General features: G+C 43.9%; 1 protein-coding gene across 1 annotated transcript; it reads right to left on the bottom strand.

Moving 5' to 3' along the window:
• Positions 1–12,434: 12,434 nt before the first annotated feature.
• LOC125522900 (benzyl alcohol O-benzoyltransferase-like) lies at positions 12,435–14,473 on the bottom strand. Its single transcript, XM_087533941.1, has 2 exons — positions 13,729–14,473; positions 12,435–13,533 (listed from the first exon to the last, which is right to left on the bottom strand). Exons 1-2 carry the CDS (start codon positions 14,167–14,169, stop codon positions 12,604–12,606), a joined length of 1,371 nt encoding a protein of 456 aa, XP_087390067.1. The 5' UTR covers positions 14,170–14,473; the 3' UTR covers positions 12,435–12,603.
• Between the last annotated feature and the right edge of the window lie 3,739 nt (positions 14,474–18,212).

The following is an 18,212-nucleotide window of genomic DNA, read 5'->3' as shown; positions in this document are numbered from 1 at the left end:
AAAACAACATCTGACCATTGGTTTGGTAGGTCTTGTTTAAATGGTTAAAATGAACTGATACATGTATATAATCATTCGGCTAGAAAAACAAGATGGAATGCAACATACAACTTCACAAGCACATCATAGTGAACACTCAACACTCGCAATACAATAGTACACCACAATACGCACCTCCCCGTCACGAAACTGTCCCACATGAAGAACAAACCGGCGTCTAGTAGCTCCATCTCCCGTTGAAGGCCAAACAAATGTAGGCTTATTCATCTATCATGGTGAAGTTCCACGACTTTATCTGGTTCAGTTGGGTGAAGTTACCAGTGGAACCTGCAAATACCAGATATATCTTGTCCTGCAGAAGCTGTGAGAGATCAATGTAGATATCTCCTTACTATGGCAAATGTTCCCATGTATATTAAACCAAGATTATATATGATGAGCAGTGTCCCCCTGGGATTCAATCCTCTCCTTACTGTGGCAAACGTTTAGACTGACGAATGAATGGCCGGCTCTCTATGAGTATAAAGCTGTTACATGCATCTGACCAAGAGTGGTTGTTGCAGATGTTGGCCACTTGTTACAAACTGCCTTGATCCAACACAGATCGTAAAGCAAAGTTTCAGCCTTTGGGAACCCCATCAATCCCATTCGACTGGGTAACGACTAGGGATAAAAGTGGAGTGGAAACTTTCTGTTTTTCCAGAGGAAAATGGAAACGGAGAGGAAATATGGAAACATAAACGAAAATTTGCAAAACGGAAGTGGAAATGGAAATTTTTATATGAAAACAGAAACAAAAATGGAACAGAGTTTTCCGGTTGAATAGGCAGGGAAACAGAACTTTCCGTTTCAGTGAATATGGAATTTCCATTTTGACTATAGACTTATGGCTGCTTTGTAGCCCAACCATCAAACAATACAGAATGACACAACGAGTAGAATGGATCATTTGCGGCCCAACTTATACTACCAGACATGTACTCAGTTTGACCCTATAATCAATTGTCCGGTATACTAACCTAAGTAGCTAACATGATGATATTATTTTGTAGCCATGTTAAGAATTCATTAAATTTGTTTTCTTTTGTGTGTATTTCTCTATGATTTAAGGGGTTTTTAAGTTCCGGTCAACGCCCACTTCTGTTTCCGTGTCCGCTTTGTATTCGCTTTGTGTCTGTTTCCGGTAGTGTTTGCTTCCGTATACATTTCCGAGGTTTCTGTATTCATTTCCATTTCTGCAAAATTATATGAAAACAAATGTGGTAGCACTCAGTTCCGTCTGTTTCCGCTCCGTTTTCATCCATAGTAACGACGCAGTTGTTAACAGGTCCTCCAAGCAACCAACAACACACATCGTGATCCCCAAAACACTCTGGTTATCTCTGTCAATGATAATAACTCTGGTGTATTTGACTTGTTCACTTGTGTGCTGACCCAATCAGATAACTATGGTGTACAATAAGTGGAGACAAATAGTCAATCCCTATATATATATATATATATATATATATATATATATATATATATATATATATACCACCCGTGGACATTGCCACCCCTCTGTCTTCCGTCTGATCTGGCTTTGAGATCCGTGTAGCATCTTGTAGGTCTGCTCTTGATTAGTCTTCCATTTGTCTAATTGCACTGATACGAGTTCATAACACTAGGTATTAACAAGGTTAAATGTTGATACACATGTATACGCATGAATCTTTTTTCAGGAATCTTTTTTTAGCTCATGGGGAATTTCTTTTAGGAATATAAGTCTTAATCAACAACCAATTTTTTCAGTATTACAAAAAGTTAGTAAGTTATACTACTTTTTATACTATTATAAGGAATCTTTTTGGTGGAGTACTCATGACCTGATATTTTGTCTAACACATACACTACTGGAACCGTATTAGTGTGACCGTTAGCATGCTTCGTTAACTGAATCCTGATGAAAGAATGACGATAACATAGTGTTTGCATGGATCACGAGGCATGTATTAAACGGTGATAATAGGGGGTGGCACTGCCATCCGGAGGGGTGGCATAGTCCCCGGGTGTTAAAAAATCCACACTAATATATATATATATATATATATATATATATATATATATATATATATATATATATATATATGACAAATTTTATCTACCATCAGTGGTATATATATACTACTTTTTAGGTAGTATGTATCGTATTTTAAGCATACTCTTTTTTACGTACAAATATATACGTATTTCATAAATATAATAAAAACTATGGGCTAATATGCAATTTTTTCATGTAATTTGTGTTGAAGTATCTTAGATATAGTATATGAACATATTTCTAATAATAAAGTAGTATATATAGTACCACATGGTAGTATATGAGACATGTGTGGTAACTACCACTAGGTGGTAGGATGTATTTTCCCTATATATATACTAGTTGGATGCCCGTGCGTTGCTACGGAGTCAACAAAATGGTGTATAAAACCAAAATAACAAGCACCATTTAGCCAGTTTTTTCAGCTTGCTCTCTTTCCCGACATCATAGATCACACACGTCAAACCGTAAAGAATTCGAGGTGTCATCCCTCACCCATACAAACTCAATAATCTATGATCCTCACCTCTACCATCAATGTTCTTCTAGGTCCTTTGGGACCCTCCATCTGTTAGAAGAAAAAAGACGTCCCCTCAGCCAAGGTAGTAGATTAATCATAGAATCTTAAAATGGGTGATGAAGGGGGAGATGATGCAATGTCAATAGTTTTCTCACATTCTTCGAAATTCTTAGTGCGCACAGAGCCAAATCATTCCTACCTAATACATTTGTTCAACTATTATCTACGTTTGTTTTACGCTATTTCAAAATGGGCCATAATCCATGGTAATTGATAAAATTTCCCTAATCATCTACCTTTAGTCATTGAAGGGAGGAAAAGACAGAACCACCCTCACTTAAATCCCCAAAGGTTTGACTCGTGATGTGCCTGTCTAGACGCTCCAAAATGTGTCTTGTGCTAGCCTTCTCCTTCAATCTTTGCAGACATCAAATCAGCTCCCCCCATATACCTGTCCTCCTCCATGCACCCTCTTTCGCCACTTCCTCCTCATCCTTTGGCGTAGGATCCTATGTGTTCACTTCTTTCTTGAGGCATCAAATGAAATATATCATTGGACAAACATTACAAGATGTTTAGCAAATAGTGTTTGTTCATAATTGGTTCAGCAGCACTATATGAGACATGTGGGGTAACTACCACTTTGGATGTATATCATTGCAATATATATATATATATATATATATATATATATATATATATATATATATATATATATATATATCCCTGCTTCAACTGCTTTGCTAGTAACCCAAGTTGAATGGAAAAGGGGGATGTTCTTACTCACCAATCACCACATCTATTTATTTTTGACTTTAGGCCATATTTAAACTGAACCCAGCCGTGGTCGAGAGATCAGAGCAACATACAAAGAGAGGGGTGAACTTTTAAAATATGCAGGCAAATCCAGAAAATAGATTCTACACTAATCATTCCTTTTTTCCGTTTGTTGTTGCCAAAATATTACTACACTTTCTCCCCACTATTTGTAATTAATTCTAAATAAAGAGCTTTACTAACATCTACTCTATATTCTACACTCTCTTACACTGGACTGCGGACAATTCATCTGTTGTAACATGTCAATTCTTTTCTCTACAAGGGAACTTCAGAAATTTCGAAAGGAGCTTCTGCTACAATGAGGTGCCTTCTCCACTGAAGTGGAGACGCCTTCACCAAATGGATCCCTGTGTTCAAAAAGCTTGTGTAATTGTCGTGCACTGGACTGCGGATCTACTCTGTATTCTACACTCTCGTGCACTGGACTGCCGATAATTCATGTGTTGTAACATGTCAATTCTTTTCCCTACAAGGGAACTCCAGAAATTCCGAAAGGAGCTTCTACTACAAGGAGGTGCCTTCCCACGAGGTAGGAGACGCCTCAGCCAAATGGATGCTGGGTCAAAAGCTTGTCACACTGCAAACTTCTTCATCCAAGATGGAACCTTGTCCCTGAAGCAGAGAAAGCCAGCGCTAAAACAAAGCATCCAACGAGCAATGAACCGAGCAACAATGGTTCAGGCAAGGGAGGCCAGCCCAAAGATTAGTGGTGGGTTCACCAGCCATCGAGTCAGCTATTTGGACCAAATAATCCTTCAAATGGAGTCACTGGCTTGGGGAACTGAAGAAAGGCTCTGCTCTCATCTCTGTTCAACATCTCACCTACCCCTCTTCACCAAATTATACCCCAAAACCAGAATGCTGAGATAAAATCAATCACCTACCCTCTTCATCAAAGAGATGCAGTCATTAGAGCATGCATGTATCTTCTGGACCTCAAATCCTAGAGGACATAGAACCTTCTTTGCTCCATATGTATTGTTGGGCAATTCGTTATCCTTTGGAAACTTCTTCTTCAATATGCTCAGTAGCTTCTCAAACTCGTTGTCAGATACACCATTGTCTGCCTTCCATTGCAGCAATTCCAGTGTGGTACCGAGCTTTGCATTGCCATCTTCGCAATTTGGGTACAACCCTTTTTTGTGATCATCTAACATGCGATCGAACTTCAACTTCTCCCTTTCACTTTGGCATTGTCTCTTTGCATCAGCAATCACCCAGCAAAGATCATCATCAGGCACATCGTCTGGTTCCTCTTGATCTTCAGCTTCCCCCGTTGCAGCATCACCGTATTCAGGGGGCGGATAGTTGTCATCATCCTCTTCTTCTTCGTTGTCTTAAATCATAACCCCCTTTCACCGTGCTTGGTCCAAACATTATAGTGTGGCATGAAATCCTTCTCAAGCAGGTGGATGTGAAGGGTTTTCGAGTCGGAGTAAGACTTTGTATTCCCACAGATAGGGCATGGACAACACATAAAACCATTCTGCTTGTTTGCCTCAGCCACTTCGAGAAACTTATGCACGCCCTTAATGTACTCGGAGGTGCGTCTGTCACCATACATCCATTGCCGGTTTATCTGCGTGCATTATATATAATTAAGTGTGTCAAAAACCACTACAGAACAACGACGAGGACCGACGGGGGCGGATACCAAAACCATCGCACTATATAATAACAAACAATAATAAAAGTAAGAAAACTATACAAATATCTATTCAAATCATACAAGTAAGAATTTTTTTCTTTTAGAAAAAAGATAAGAACAAGAGGCTCACCACGGTGGTGCCGGTGACGAGATCATCACAGGCGATCGACGGCGGTGACGACGGGGACAGGACAGGACGGACCGCCAAACCTAGACAAATCTTGAGGAAAATGGATTTTGGACAAGGAGCTTGGAGAGGACATCTCATGTGCATAGGAGGTGAGCTAGAGAAACACACATCTCTCCCACGGCCGGCCCAAAAAATATAGCAGTGGCTCTGTTCGCGGGCAAGGTATATATAGGCTTCTTTTTAGTTCCGGTTATGCGGGCAGGGTATATATAGGCTTTTCTTTAGTCCCGGTTGGTGGCTATAATCGGGACAAAAGACTGATCTTTGGTCCCGGTTCAAGCCACCAACCGGGACTAAAAGTGCTGGGCCAGGAACGAGGCCCATTGGTCCCAATTCGTGTCTGGAACCGGGATCAAAAGTGTCAGACGAACCGGGACCAATGGGCCCTGAGGCCTGGCCGGCGCCCTGGCCTCATGAACCAGGACTGGTGCCCCCTTTAGTCCCGGTTCGTGAGTGAACCGGGATTAATGCCCTTATCCAGGCCTCAACCAAAGCCCTGTTTTCTACTAATGTCCTAAAAGGGCATCAACGTTAAAAACGATCAGGATTACATATGATAGAGTACGAACCTCAGGGATTCAGAAGTGAGGGTTCATTTCTGACAAGCTCAATAACCTCAAGGTTTAAATCAGACTTCACTCCCTGAAAAGAGGTCTCCATCTGCTTGCATGCCTTGTTGCTGCCTGCGAACAGTTTGACATATATGATGAGCAGTGTTCCCACCTTTCTTTTTACAGCTCTTCCCAGCTTCTATTTCATAGTAGTTATTACTGCCGTGAATCTTTGCTGCAATTTCATGCAGGGATCCTGAAAGCTACCGGCGTGCAAGCTCTCACAGTCAGGTATCGGTGCTTTTATTCTCCCCTCGGTTAATTAGTTCATTGGTGTTATCCGCCTAAGGGGAGAGATGAATGCCTCCACTTTGGATTCAACAAACTGGAAAAAACTATACTAGACCAAGATTATGTATGATACAAACTGGAAAAAACTATACTAGACCAAGATTATGTATGATACTATATGGGATTCAATCCTCTTCCTACTATGGAAAATGTTCTGACTGACAAATGAATGGATGTTTCTTTATGAATATAAAGTTGTTACATGCATCTGAACCAGAGTTATTGTTGCAGATGTTGGCCACTTGTTACAAACTGCCGTCATCCAACTCGTTAACGATGCAGGTTCAGGAAACTGCATGTCCTCCAAGCAAATGTTAACAAACTTCATGATTTCCAAAATACTATGCTTATCAAAGTCCATGTTAATACCTCTCAACTGTTTTGCTAGTCACCCAAGTTGATTGGGAAAAGGGGACGTTCTTACTCACCTATCACCACATCTATGTATTTTTGACTTTAGGCCGTATTTAAACTGAACAAAGCCGTGGTCGAGAGATCAGAGCAACGTAAAAAGAGGGGAGTGAACTTTTAAAATATGCAGGCAAATCGAGAAAGTAGATTCTGCTCTTATCCTTTTTCCGTTTGTTGTTGTCAAAATATTACCACCGTTCTCCCCTCTCCTTGTAACTAATTCTAAATAAAGGGCTTTACTAAGATCTACTCTGTATTCTGCACACTCTCTTGCGCGCACTGGACTGCGGATAATCCATCTGCTGTAACATGACAATTCGTTTCTCTACAAGGGAACTCCAGAAATTCTGAAAGGAGCTTCTGCCGCAAGGAGGTGCCTTCTCACGAGATGGATATCTGGTCAAAAGCTTGTGACACTGCAAACTTCTTCATCCAAGATGAGACACTGTCAGTCACTGAAGCAGACCAAGCCAGCGCTGAAATAGAGTAGCCAACAAGCAATGAATCAGGTGAGGATGGTTCAGGAAAGGGGAGCCAGCCCAAAGATTAGTGGCAGAATTCAGAAGGGTCAAGCATAAAGTGAAGTATGTGCACAAAATTCAGAAGAAGATGCAGTGAAGTAATTCAAGCATGCATGCAACACTGGTGGTGGTGGGGGTGGAAGTAGCAGCAGCAGGTGGAGGCTAATGCCATTTCACAACCTAGTACCTGGTCCAATCAGTGATATCCATGCATGATGTAGAAATATATACTGGTGTACACGACCATGAATCGCTCAACTGAATGACACCTAGCTAAAAGAAAACCATTCGACATACAACGAACAGGAGTACTACGCATTCAGAAAGACTCATGAAGTCATGATTAATGCGAAGTAGCAAACTGAATCAATCTAATGATTTCTTGCAACCGTTAACCATTAGTACTATTTAATTACATGCAGTGTTTGGCAGAATAATTAGAGGACACCAAGGAAGGAAGCTGGCAAATGCTGCTATATATTTGTTACTAGTATGCACGCACCTTGACAAGAGAGGAGTAGCTTCAGAAACAGGAACTTGGAAAGAAATCACTGGAATAATCCGATCTGCTTCAGCCACACTGCTACCGCACCCATGAAATGGAGCCAGGGAGTTTTCCTCCTCCCTAAGGACTGAACGATTCGTCGCCCATTGTCTTCATACTGTCTGCAGGGCCCTTTGCTTCAGGCAACTTTTTTGCGTCTTTACCGAACCATGAAGCACTGGCAACATAATGATTTCTTTCGCTTTTCTAAAGATAATTTTTACAACCTTATAGGTTTCCATGGTAGTTCGTGGAGATATCAGCGACATACTGATATTATGATTTACATTTTTGACAGAACTTTGGAGTCTGTCAATGTACACAATGATTTTCCTTCCTTGCGAGGTACCGCTTCCATGCGTACAGCCACAAGGCACATCGACACAGCATTACCAGGGTAGAATATAGGCTGCCAAGACGCACCATGCTAAGCGTCTAAACCAACGTTAACCGCCTAAACCAACAGACAAGCCTATATGTATGGTCACTACATATCTAACATAGTAAATGCCATGTCTTGGCACCTGCCAAAATCCTATTTGCATATGTGTAACACAAGCTTATATGACAATACCTTCGGTTTATCATCTGAAACAACAAAAACGGACCAAACATTAGCTACAGTTATTTTAATTTACTGACACGTGATTAATAGATCTAAGGTTCCACTGAATTCATTAGCTAAAAAGAACTTGCTCAAAGGCAGTGTTTTACCCAAATACTGAATGAATAAGGTCAACTAGACATGGCACCGGTAACCAGTCTGATTGAAACTTTTAATAGTACACTAGCAGGTTGACGCTACTAGGGAAACGCCTAGTATTAGCGCCGGATAAATAGCTAGTAGTAGCGTGGCTGCCCGCGCTACTACTACGGCGCTATAGCTAACTAGTAGTAGTACCGCTGGTGCCACCCGCGCCACTACTACATTTGTTAGTAGTAGCGCGGATGCCACCCGCGCTACTACTAATTATCTGTAGCGGGTCTTATACCCCGCGCTACTACTATTATTTCAAAAACAAAAAAATCTCGATCCCGTGCGTGTTGTCTGGCACCAGTGGTCCGATCCAGCGACGGTTGGGGTCACCGCAGGCATGAACGGGCAGCGACAGACTAGATCCGGCGGTGGCTGCATGGGGCTCCTCTTCCTGACCATGCCAGATAGCTCCTGGTCGTCCATGGCGTCGACTTGCACGGGCATGGACATGGGAGGGTGAGTCAAACCAAAGAAAGAGAGAGAAAAAGAAAACCGAGAGAGAGAGGAAGGAGATGGAGGGAGCAGCGGGGCTGGTCACCGGTGGTGAGGTGCTCCAGTGTGGTGGCGCGAAGCGGCGGCCTCCTAGACGCCGGTGGAAGACCGCGAGCTCCTAGATGCCGGTGGAAGATCGGCGAGCTCCTAGACGCCGGTGGCACGAGGCGGCGGCCTCTTTCGGCGCGATGGAGGAGGAGGGGCGCATGGGCAAGAGGTCCATGTGAGAGCGTATGAAGAGAGAGAGGAGAGACTGGCGGAAGAAAGGAGGGATTTGGGGGAGGAGATGGGGATTTCAGGGCTATTAAAAAATCCTGTACTTACTAGTAGCGAGGGGTATAAACCCGCGCTACTACTATCAGCTTAGTAATAGCACGGGTTTATATCCCTCGCTACTACTATGGCATTGTCCCGGAGGCACGGTAGAGACCACTTATTAGTAGCGAGGGTTATAAACCTGTGCTACTACTATCAACTTAGTAATAGCGAGGGTTATAAACCCGCGCTACTAGTAAATAGCAGTAGCGAGGGGTATAAACCCGCGCTACTAGTAAATAGCAGTAGCGAGGGGTATAAACCCGCGCTACTAGTAAGCGTCTGCCTATAAGCTTTTTCCTAGTAGTGTGACAATATGTATTAGGATTTATGATAATCATAATCTGATTGCTACGGACAAGAAGGCCGATTGCAGTATAATTTAGCCCCATGAAACAAATACATGCATGTCCAGAACAACATCCAGTGCAAAGTCACTACAAGCGTTTCCATAGTCGACGAGAACGTCTACTCTCACAGAACGAATATCGCTGAAAATGCTGAAATAAATCTAGAAAAAATGCGAGCATCAATGCCAAGTCTAAGACTTAACCCTCGTCGACACGTTCCACCACAAAGAATCCACCATCTGAGCAAGCTCAGTTCATCCATGTTAGCAAACACGTCTCCGAAGTATTTATAATTTTTTATTGTTTCATGCTATTACCATATCACTTTTATATACTTTTGGCAATAGTTTATATTATTTTTGTTTAGACTAACCTATTAACCGCGTGTGCCAAATGCCAATTCCTTTTTTTGGGTTTTTAGGTGAAAAATTGACGGAGCCAGAATGACCTTAATTTTTGTGTGGATTTCGTATACAATATATTAGAATTTTTGGTGGATGAATCAACGCAAGACTACACATGTGGGAGCCACATGGATAGACCGTGCGGCATTGGGCCCAACCGCGCCAACCATCCATGTGGCTAGACCGTAAGGTGGTTGGAGCTCTACTTCGGGCGCAACAAAGCTAATTTATGAAAAAAAAAAAGTGCAAAATTCCAGCCCGATCAGAGTTACAAATCTCCGGATATTTAGGAAATGGTGCTCGGCCACATAAACAGTAGCGAAAACAGAGAAAGATCCAATCTCAGTGGGGTTCCGCCCTCAGGGAGCCATGGCGGCCAAGGACCAGTGGGGGAATCCTTCTCCGATCCCATCTTGGGGGAAGGCCATGGAAGAAGAAGAAGAAGAAGAAGCAGGAGGTCCTCGCTCCCCCTCTCTTTTGGTGGTGCCATAGAACCGCTAGGGGAACCATCGTCATTCCGACCATCTCCATCAACTTCATCAACACCTCACTCATCTTCCTCCCTCTTTATTCAGCTGTTCACTCTCCCGCAACCCGCTGTAACCCTATACTTGAATATGGTTGTTGATGCTATAGATTTCATGTGTGAGTAATTTCTTCTTGTCCTATAGATTAGTTGGTGATCATGATATGTTTGAGTGACATGTTTTTTTGTCCTTTGGTGCCCATCATATAAGCGCACACGTATATGGATTACGCTTTAGGGTGTTGCAATATGTGATTGATTATAGAAACCTCAACCCCAGTTCGCGAGTCGTTGCATATGGGATGAACATGGACCAAATTTATCTTAATGCTAGGGTTGGGCTTACCTTAATGAACTTTGTTAGTAGTCGCGGATACTTATTAATAGTTCCAATCATAAGTGCATAAAATTCCGAGGAAGGGATAGCGGAGGCCTTTCCCACACATAAAACTGCAATGATGGTTATCTGTTTAGTTATCAATTTCATATGTACAATACCGCACATCCAACCACCACTTTTCCACAATCGCTATACTTATTTTATTTCACTTTTATTTAAATAACACCTAACTTTTATTTCCACGTTCTTTATTATCTTGCAAATATATCCCATTACACCTACAGAGTAGTTTATTTTTTATTTCTAGGTAAAGAAAACATTGCACGTAGAGTTGTATCAGTCGTTGATAGAACTTGAGAGAATATTAATCTTACCTTTTAAATCCTCGTTGGATTCGACAATCTTACTTATCGAAAAGGCTATAACTGATCCCTTACTCTTGGGTTATCATTAGTTTACAATATTTTTTTCTTTGTCGTGGCGTTTTTTTCTCACCCCTAATATATTTTTTAATTGTGCTCCTCTGATATGGGCCAATCTCTTTATTGCTGCTTGTTCAGACTCAACATGAAAACACGGCATGGAAATAAAATGAATATGTGTGGAAAGCTTTAGGGAGTCCACGTCGAGCAAGCCATGACCAAGTGGAAGGATCTGGTACAACACAAGAATTGATCTGACGGCTACAACTCTTGGGTTTGACAATTCTCAACCGTTACATGAAGTAGATTCAATGGATGACAATGTAAGTTATTCCCACACTATATATGGGTATTGATATAGATATATGGGAAAAGCTGGTGCTCAACCGACTGATCTTTTGTCTGACGTCCTACGTCTTCCACACGTCATCATGGGCCCATACACCGCATCCCTCCCTCATCCTTTTCTTCACTGAAACGTTAGCCACATAGTATATTCTTGCAACTGGGCACCAATTTCAAAAGGCAGACCACAACAAGCGGTTTGTTGCAGACCCACCAGGAAGGCACCGCGTGAGGGAGGGCAATGATAATGACACAACCTCCGCCGGCGGTGGCCTCCCGACCATGAAGGGAGGCTGGGTTCGAGCGGTCGCCGTGGAAGCCACCCAGGTGTCAACGGTAAGCGCCATGCCACCTCTGCCGCGGCTTGATCTAGACTGGAGGTCCCCGTCGCAGAAGTTTCTATGACACCGTCGGGTCGACCTCGTGCATCGGAAGCTGCCGATGCCCGCCAGGCCGTGCGGACGCACGCGTGACGAGTTTCTGCAACAACGGCGACGGCAACAACGACAGTGCGCTGCGACATCCTTTCATTACAAAAAGATTCTGCAACATCATCGATGTTGCAGAAGCTCTTTCCGCAACATCATCTCTATTGCAAAAAGATGAAGCTGGAAAAAAAACTCTATTACAAATGTTTCTGCAACACGAGCTTTGTTACAAAGGGTTCTGCAACATCGTCTTTGTTGCAGTAGTGAGGATGGAAGTGGGTCGTTGGATAACGCCAAATCTAATGGTTGTTGAGCGGGTGGATCTTCTTAAAAAATCCGTCGACCGACGCGTAGCACAACCCTAGATATATAGTATTCTAATTTTTTTAGGGGAAAGCCGTCATGGCTATCTTTATTAATTATTTAAATCATACTTACATTGTTTGCTAAAGAAGAAAGTGACTAAACGCAGAAGCATGTAGTCGGTCGAGATTTCAGGTACAAGCACTCATTTTGATGGTCAATTGAAACCGTGTTACCAGATAATGATTCAAACTCAGATTGCAGATCACATCTTGGAAAACGTGTCAGCCGATGCCGGGCGCATGAGCTTGCCCATCTCGTTAACGAACTTGTCCATGGTGGGGCCAGGCATGCACACGGGGACTGAGATACCCTCCTCGCCCATGGCATTCCTTACAGCAATGAAGAAGCTGGCGACGCCTGGTATGTCGACGACTCCGCCCTTCGCCGGACCGGCATACACCGGCTTGCCCCAGCCGAAGTCAAGGTCGCGGATTCCAACCTTGCTCACGTCCGACACGAGGTAGGTGTGTGCCACCGCAAAGTGTGGCCGCCCGCGTTGTGCCATGAGCGCTGCCACGGAGAGGATGTACTCCACATCCACCTCCCGCTTCGCCTTCATCACCAGCTCCACAGCGTAGCTCACAGGGTTGGCGAGCAAGTCACCGGCAGTGGAGATGGCGACCGGGGAAGCGAAGGCGTTGCCATAGTAGCCGACGGGGATGATAGTGTCTTTTTTGCCACGGATGTTGACGGTACAGATCATCCTCATTTCCTCGTCGGCATGGGGGGCCAGAGCTGCCGTGCGGCACCTCCACAGGCACCCCGTGATGACCTCGAAGTTGGTAGCTTCGCGGCTGAGAGCCGACGGGAGGTGGGATCGGATGGCGGAGATCTCCCGCCACCCAATGAAGAAGGAGCGGTGCACCATGAATTCAAAGGGCACGATGGCGTCATTCATGTCCATCACATCATCGTACTCACGGTGCGCAAAGCGCGGTGGGAGTAGTACATCATCGTTCAGCAGCGGCGCCTGCAGCAGCTCGCGCCCCCACACCGGCTGCACTGTTGGCGCCGGCGCACCCCGAGCCAGCTCCGCGATAGCACCCAGGAGCTGCACCATCCCCGCCGCATCTGCCATCGTGTGCTGTACCCTCACAGCCATGACGAAGCCTCCGCAAGCGAGCCGTGTCACCTGCATGCATGCAGGAGGCTCAGTATTGGATGACACGTTATATAGTCATAAGGTACATTTTAGATGGATTTTAAAAGTCTCAGCCGATTCTGAGAATTGCATTATTTTCCTGTTTATAATCCAGTGCATTTTTTGTGAAAAGTCTCGACTGTTTTTTTTGAGGTTTACCAACGCGGAAAGTTGAGGAAAGCATACCTGGAAAAGGAGGAGCGGGCAGTCGAGGATACCGCAGGAGCCGGGGACGTCGAATAGGAGCTCGTCGAGGCACGGGAAGGGCGGCCCCAGGGCCGCATCAAACTGGTCGAGGCAGACGTCGGCATCAGCCTCGACGAACAGCACGCCCTCGCCGGTGCAGTCGACGGCGAGCTTGCGGCCCTCGAGCTCCCTCAGCCGCCCCGCGAACGGGTAGTAGTGCACAAGCACCGCCGCTATGGCGCCGCGTAGTACAGGCGCAGGGTCGTCGTCCCGGCCGTCATGCTGCCGAAAGAAGTGGATGATGGGGACCTGAAAGCGGAGCCCGTCCTGGTCGTCGATGTCGGAGAGCCTCTTCAGCTCCCGCGGCGTAGGGGCCGCGGGCGGCACAAGCACCGCAAGCTTCCTCCTCACGGTGAACTCCAACGCTGACGAGCTGGCCATGCCTATGCACTTGTGAGTATGTATGAGGAGGTAAAAAGGAAGGTTGTTATTTGTAGGTCATCTACAGACATATAACAAGAAAAATCTAATCTTTTCTTTTTTGAGATAAACAAGAAAATCTAATCAAGCACTATGCCTCATATTCCTATGCTGAAAATGATAAGATGAGCATGCCAGTTTAGTACGATTCTCACACCTAAAATTAACCTGTGCAATTCTCAAAACAAAAAACACCAGCTTGGTCCACGAAGCAAAACGCCTTTTTGCTTCTGACTTGTGCGTGATGTTAGAGACGGACTGCTCGTCCGCCCTAGCTATAGCCATGAAAATGAGAGAGAAAGGGACTGTACGTTTGCTTGTGATGTTAATTAGATACAGACTGCTCATCTATCATTGCTATGGACACGATCATGTGCAAAGGATGATATCCCGTCAGAATACTGCTGCATCAAATTTGTCGCATATGGCGCGCGCGTGTGTGTGTGAGAGAGAGAGAGAGATTGAATATATCAAATTCTACTGTATCACACACTGAATTTTAGAATAGATAGAAGCTACATGGAAGGATTTGTACCATGTAGGGGTGGGGCAAACAACCAACCCCCTTATCACTTTTGCTTTTGATTTTCAATCTTCTATATCTTTTGAATCAAAATTCTAAATTAAGTTTGGTTTGCATATTCGAGTTTCTGGTGACGAGGGCTTTCAAATAACATTCATTTTGAATACGTTTTGATGAATTTCAAAATTTCGCTAAGTTTTAACTTTTGAAACTTAGTAGGAGCAACCGACAAAATCGTCCGACAAAATCATAAGTTTTAACTTTCAGCTTTGAAACTTAGTACGAGCGTCCGACAAAATCATAAGTTTCCGAACCTACGAGCAACAAAATCGTAAGTTTCAGAAGCAATAACTTAAACCTTGTTTATCCTTTGTGCAAGATCCAGCGACTTTGCAGATCGTGAGGCAATAGAGTTGCTTGCACGACTGGGTAGATGCGTGCTTCCACCAATTTCTAAGAATCTAGACGAATGTCTAGTTTGGGCTTGTGCCCAAAACTAGAGAAAAGTGTTATACTGGGGCGGGCGAAAAATGTAAATGGCACATGCATCGTGCAAATGCATAGCAATGGCTTAATGTTTGGCAACAAATGCAAGCAATCCGGGATAAGTATCGATATCACATATTTTTCTGTAGTACAAAGCAATCCAACGACAACAACATACTGTCGTATGTGGCGTGCACGACTAGACTCAATGCATGGATCTGATTGAACCTATCGACAAGCTATGTCCTTTTCTCAATCAATGGCTTCGCTCCTATGATTACTACATGATTCTTTTAAAATAAATTAAAGGGGAATATATTAATATCACGCAGATACCAATTACACCCAGCCTCTGCACCTACAAAATGTTGTAATGACATCCAGGATGCACACAGCCAAAGAAAAAAATAGAAGAGAAAGGAAAAAACAAAGGTCCCACCATGGTGATCGACTTATTTCAGTAGCCGCACACAAACCACCACCAAATTCAACACTCGGAAAACATAAAAGGTCTTCAAAAGCAACGCCTTCAAGAAGGAAACAATGCACAAGCACCATCCTTGCTTGATCCAGGATGTTAGGTTTTCACCTGGAAGAAGTCCGAGCTCTCAAAACAATTCCTTCAGCAAGGAAATTGCCCACAACCAATGAGGGCCAGACCTTAGGTTTTCACCTTGAAAGTCACGGCTCGGTACTCGAGGAGCACCACCAAAAATGAATTCCTCTGGCGCTGCCGCCCCCACTTGACACTGTTGCTCCTGAGAGTTAGCAAACACCTAGCTGACTCCATCGCCTCGAAGGCTCAATCCAAAACAAAGAACCTCAAAGAGTGCCCCAATATTTCTACCGGGGAAACAGAAGACGAGAACGTGCATCACCCCCTATGCATAGATTACCCCAATGTCACCCCGGGAATCAACGAGTTAAGTGCCAAAACATATATCAAGTGAATCAATACGATACCCCATTGTCACCACGAGTATTCATATGCAAGATATATATCAAGTGCTCTCAAATCCATAAAAGTATTCAATCCGATGACAATGAAATCTCGAAGGGAAAAACTCAATTCATCACAACAAAATAGAGAGGGGAAAACACCATATGATCCGACAATATTAACAAAGCCCGCAATACATCAAGATCGTGACATCTCAAGAACACGAGAGAGAGAGAGAGAGAGAGATTAAACACATAGCTACTGGTACAAACCCTCAGCCCCGAGGGTGGGTTACTCCCTCCTCATCGTGGTGGTGAAAGTGCGTTATATCGACTAGAGGGGGGTGAATAGGCGATTTTTATGAAAGTCTTCAAAACGTGAGAGTTATGAAAACAAACAGTGAAGATTATGCCTATTACTAAGCAGCGGAAGTTAGATTACACTAGGGCAGCCATGGTCATGTATTCAATTGAGTGAAAGCACAATGACAAACAGCTTCAGTGTAATAAGGATCAGGTAGAAGAAGTTATGAAGCCAAACAGATCATACATTCATGTTGTGAAGATAAAAGATAAAGCAAGCATGCAATGGCTTCACAATGAATAACAGTAAGTCAAAGGAAGTGAAGATGAAACCAGTGACACGTTGAAGACAATGATTTGTTGGACCAGTTCCAGTTGCTGTGACAACTGTACGTCTGGTTGGAGCGGCTAGGTATTTAAACCAGAGGACACACAGTCCCGGACACCCAGTCAAGGACACTTAGTCCAAGACACCCAGTCCTCACCGTATTCTCCTTGAACTAAGGTCACACAGACCTCGTCCAATCACTCGTGGTAAGTCTTCAGGCGACTTCCAAACCTTCACAGACTTCGTTCACTGGCAATCCACAATTTCTCTTGGATGCTCTGAACGCGACGCCTAACCGTCTGGAGGATGCACAGTCCTCAAGTGTAATAAGTCTTCAGATCACTCAGACACGAAGACTTAAGTGATGCCCAATTTACTCTGGCTCTGGGTGGTTAGGGCTTTTCTCCTCGCTAGGAATTTTCTCTCAAAGGCTTCGAGGTGGGTTGCTCTCAAACGACAAAATCGTGCACTGAAATCTGAGCAGCCAACCGTTTATGGTTGTGGGGGTGGGCTATTTATAGCCACTTGGCAACCCGACCTGATTTGTCCGAAATGATCCTGGGTCACTAAGGAACTGACACGTGTACCAACGGTCGAATTTTGAACTCACACGACAACTTTACTTGGGCTACAAGTAAAGCTGACTTGTCTGACTCTGGACAAGATTTGCTCTCATAGTCTTCGCTCGAAGACATAGGATTTGAATTAGGCATCACTTCAGTCATTCTGACTGGTTCTCTTGGACCCCACTTAACAGTACGGTGGTTCCTATGACACAACATGAAAGAAATAAAACTACGAAGGATCTAAGTCTTCGAGTTCCATAAGCTTCATAGGGAGTCTTCTCATGTCATTGTCTCCAATATGAATATCTTCATAAACCACCATTGTCTTCAATGTCTTCGTACATTTTTAGGGGTCATCTCTGGTAGTAAAACCGAATCAATGAGGGACTTCTACCTGTGTTTTCCTGCAATTCTCACAAACACATTAGTCCCTCAACTAGGTTTCTCGTCAATACTCCAAAACCAACTAGGGGTGGCACTAGATGCACTTACAATCTCCCCCTTTTTGGTGATTGATGACAAACTAGTTGAAGTTTTCAACGGGGAACATAATGCATGATGCTTCTCATCTGCCTCTTGAGCCAGTCGTGATGCCTATCTTGCTTTTGGTGAAGAGCCACAAGAAGCTCTCGGTCATTGAGTGCACGAGTGTGCTTCTTGGGTCTCTTTGCAGCTGTGCTGTTAGTGGCTTCAGTTGAAGCAGGGGCACGTGTGGTGCCAGCCATTGGATACACTCGGGAGAGAGCTTCAACACCTTCAATATTTTGAGTGAATCTCTGGTGTTCTGCATTCTGAAGACTTAATGGTTGCTTGGCAGGCTCTGGATATATTGCTTCAGCAGATGTGTCTACATCTGGCA

The sequence above is a fragment of the Triticum urartu genome, chromosome 7A (assembly GCF_056163025.1).
Source record: "Triticum urartu cultivar PI428250 chromosome 7A, HENAU_Tu73, whole genome shotgun sequence".
In the NCBI taxonomy this organism is placed as follows: domain Eukaryota; kingdom Viridiplantae; phylum Streptophyta; class Magnoliopsida; order Poales; family Poaceae; genus Triticum; species Triticum urartu.
This window is presented reverse-complemented; position numbering and strand designations above follow the sequence as displayed.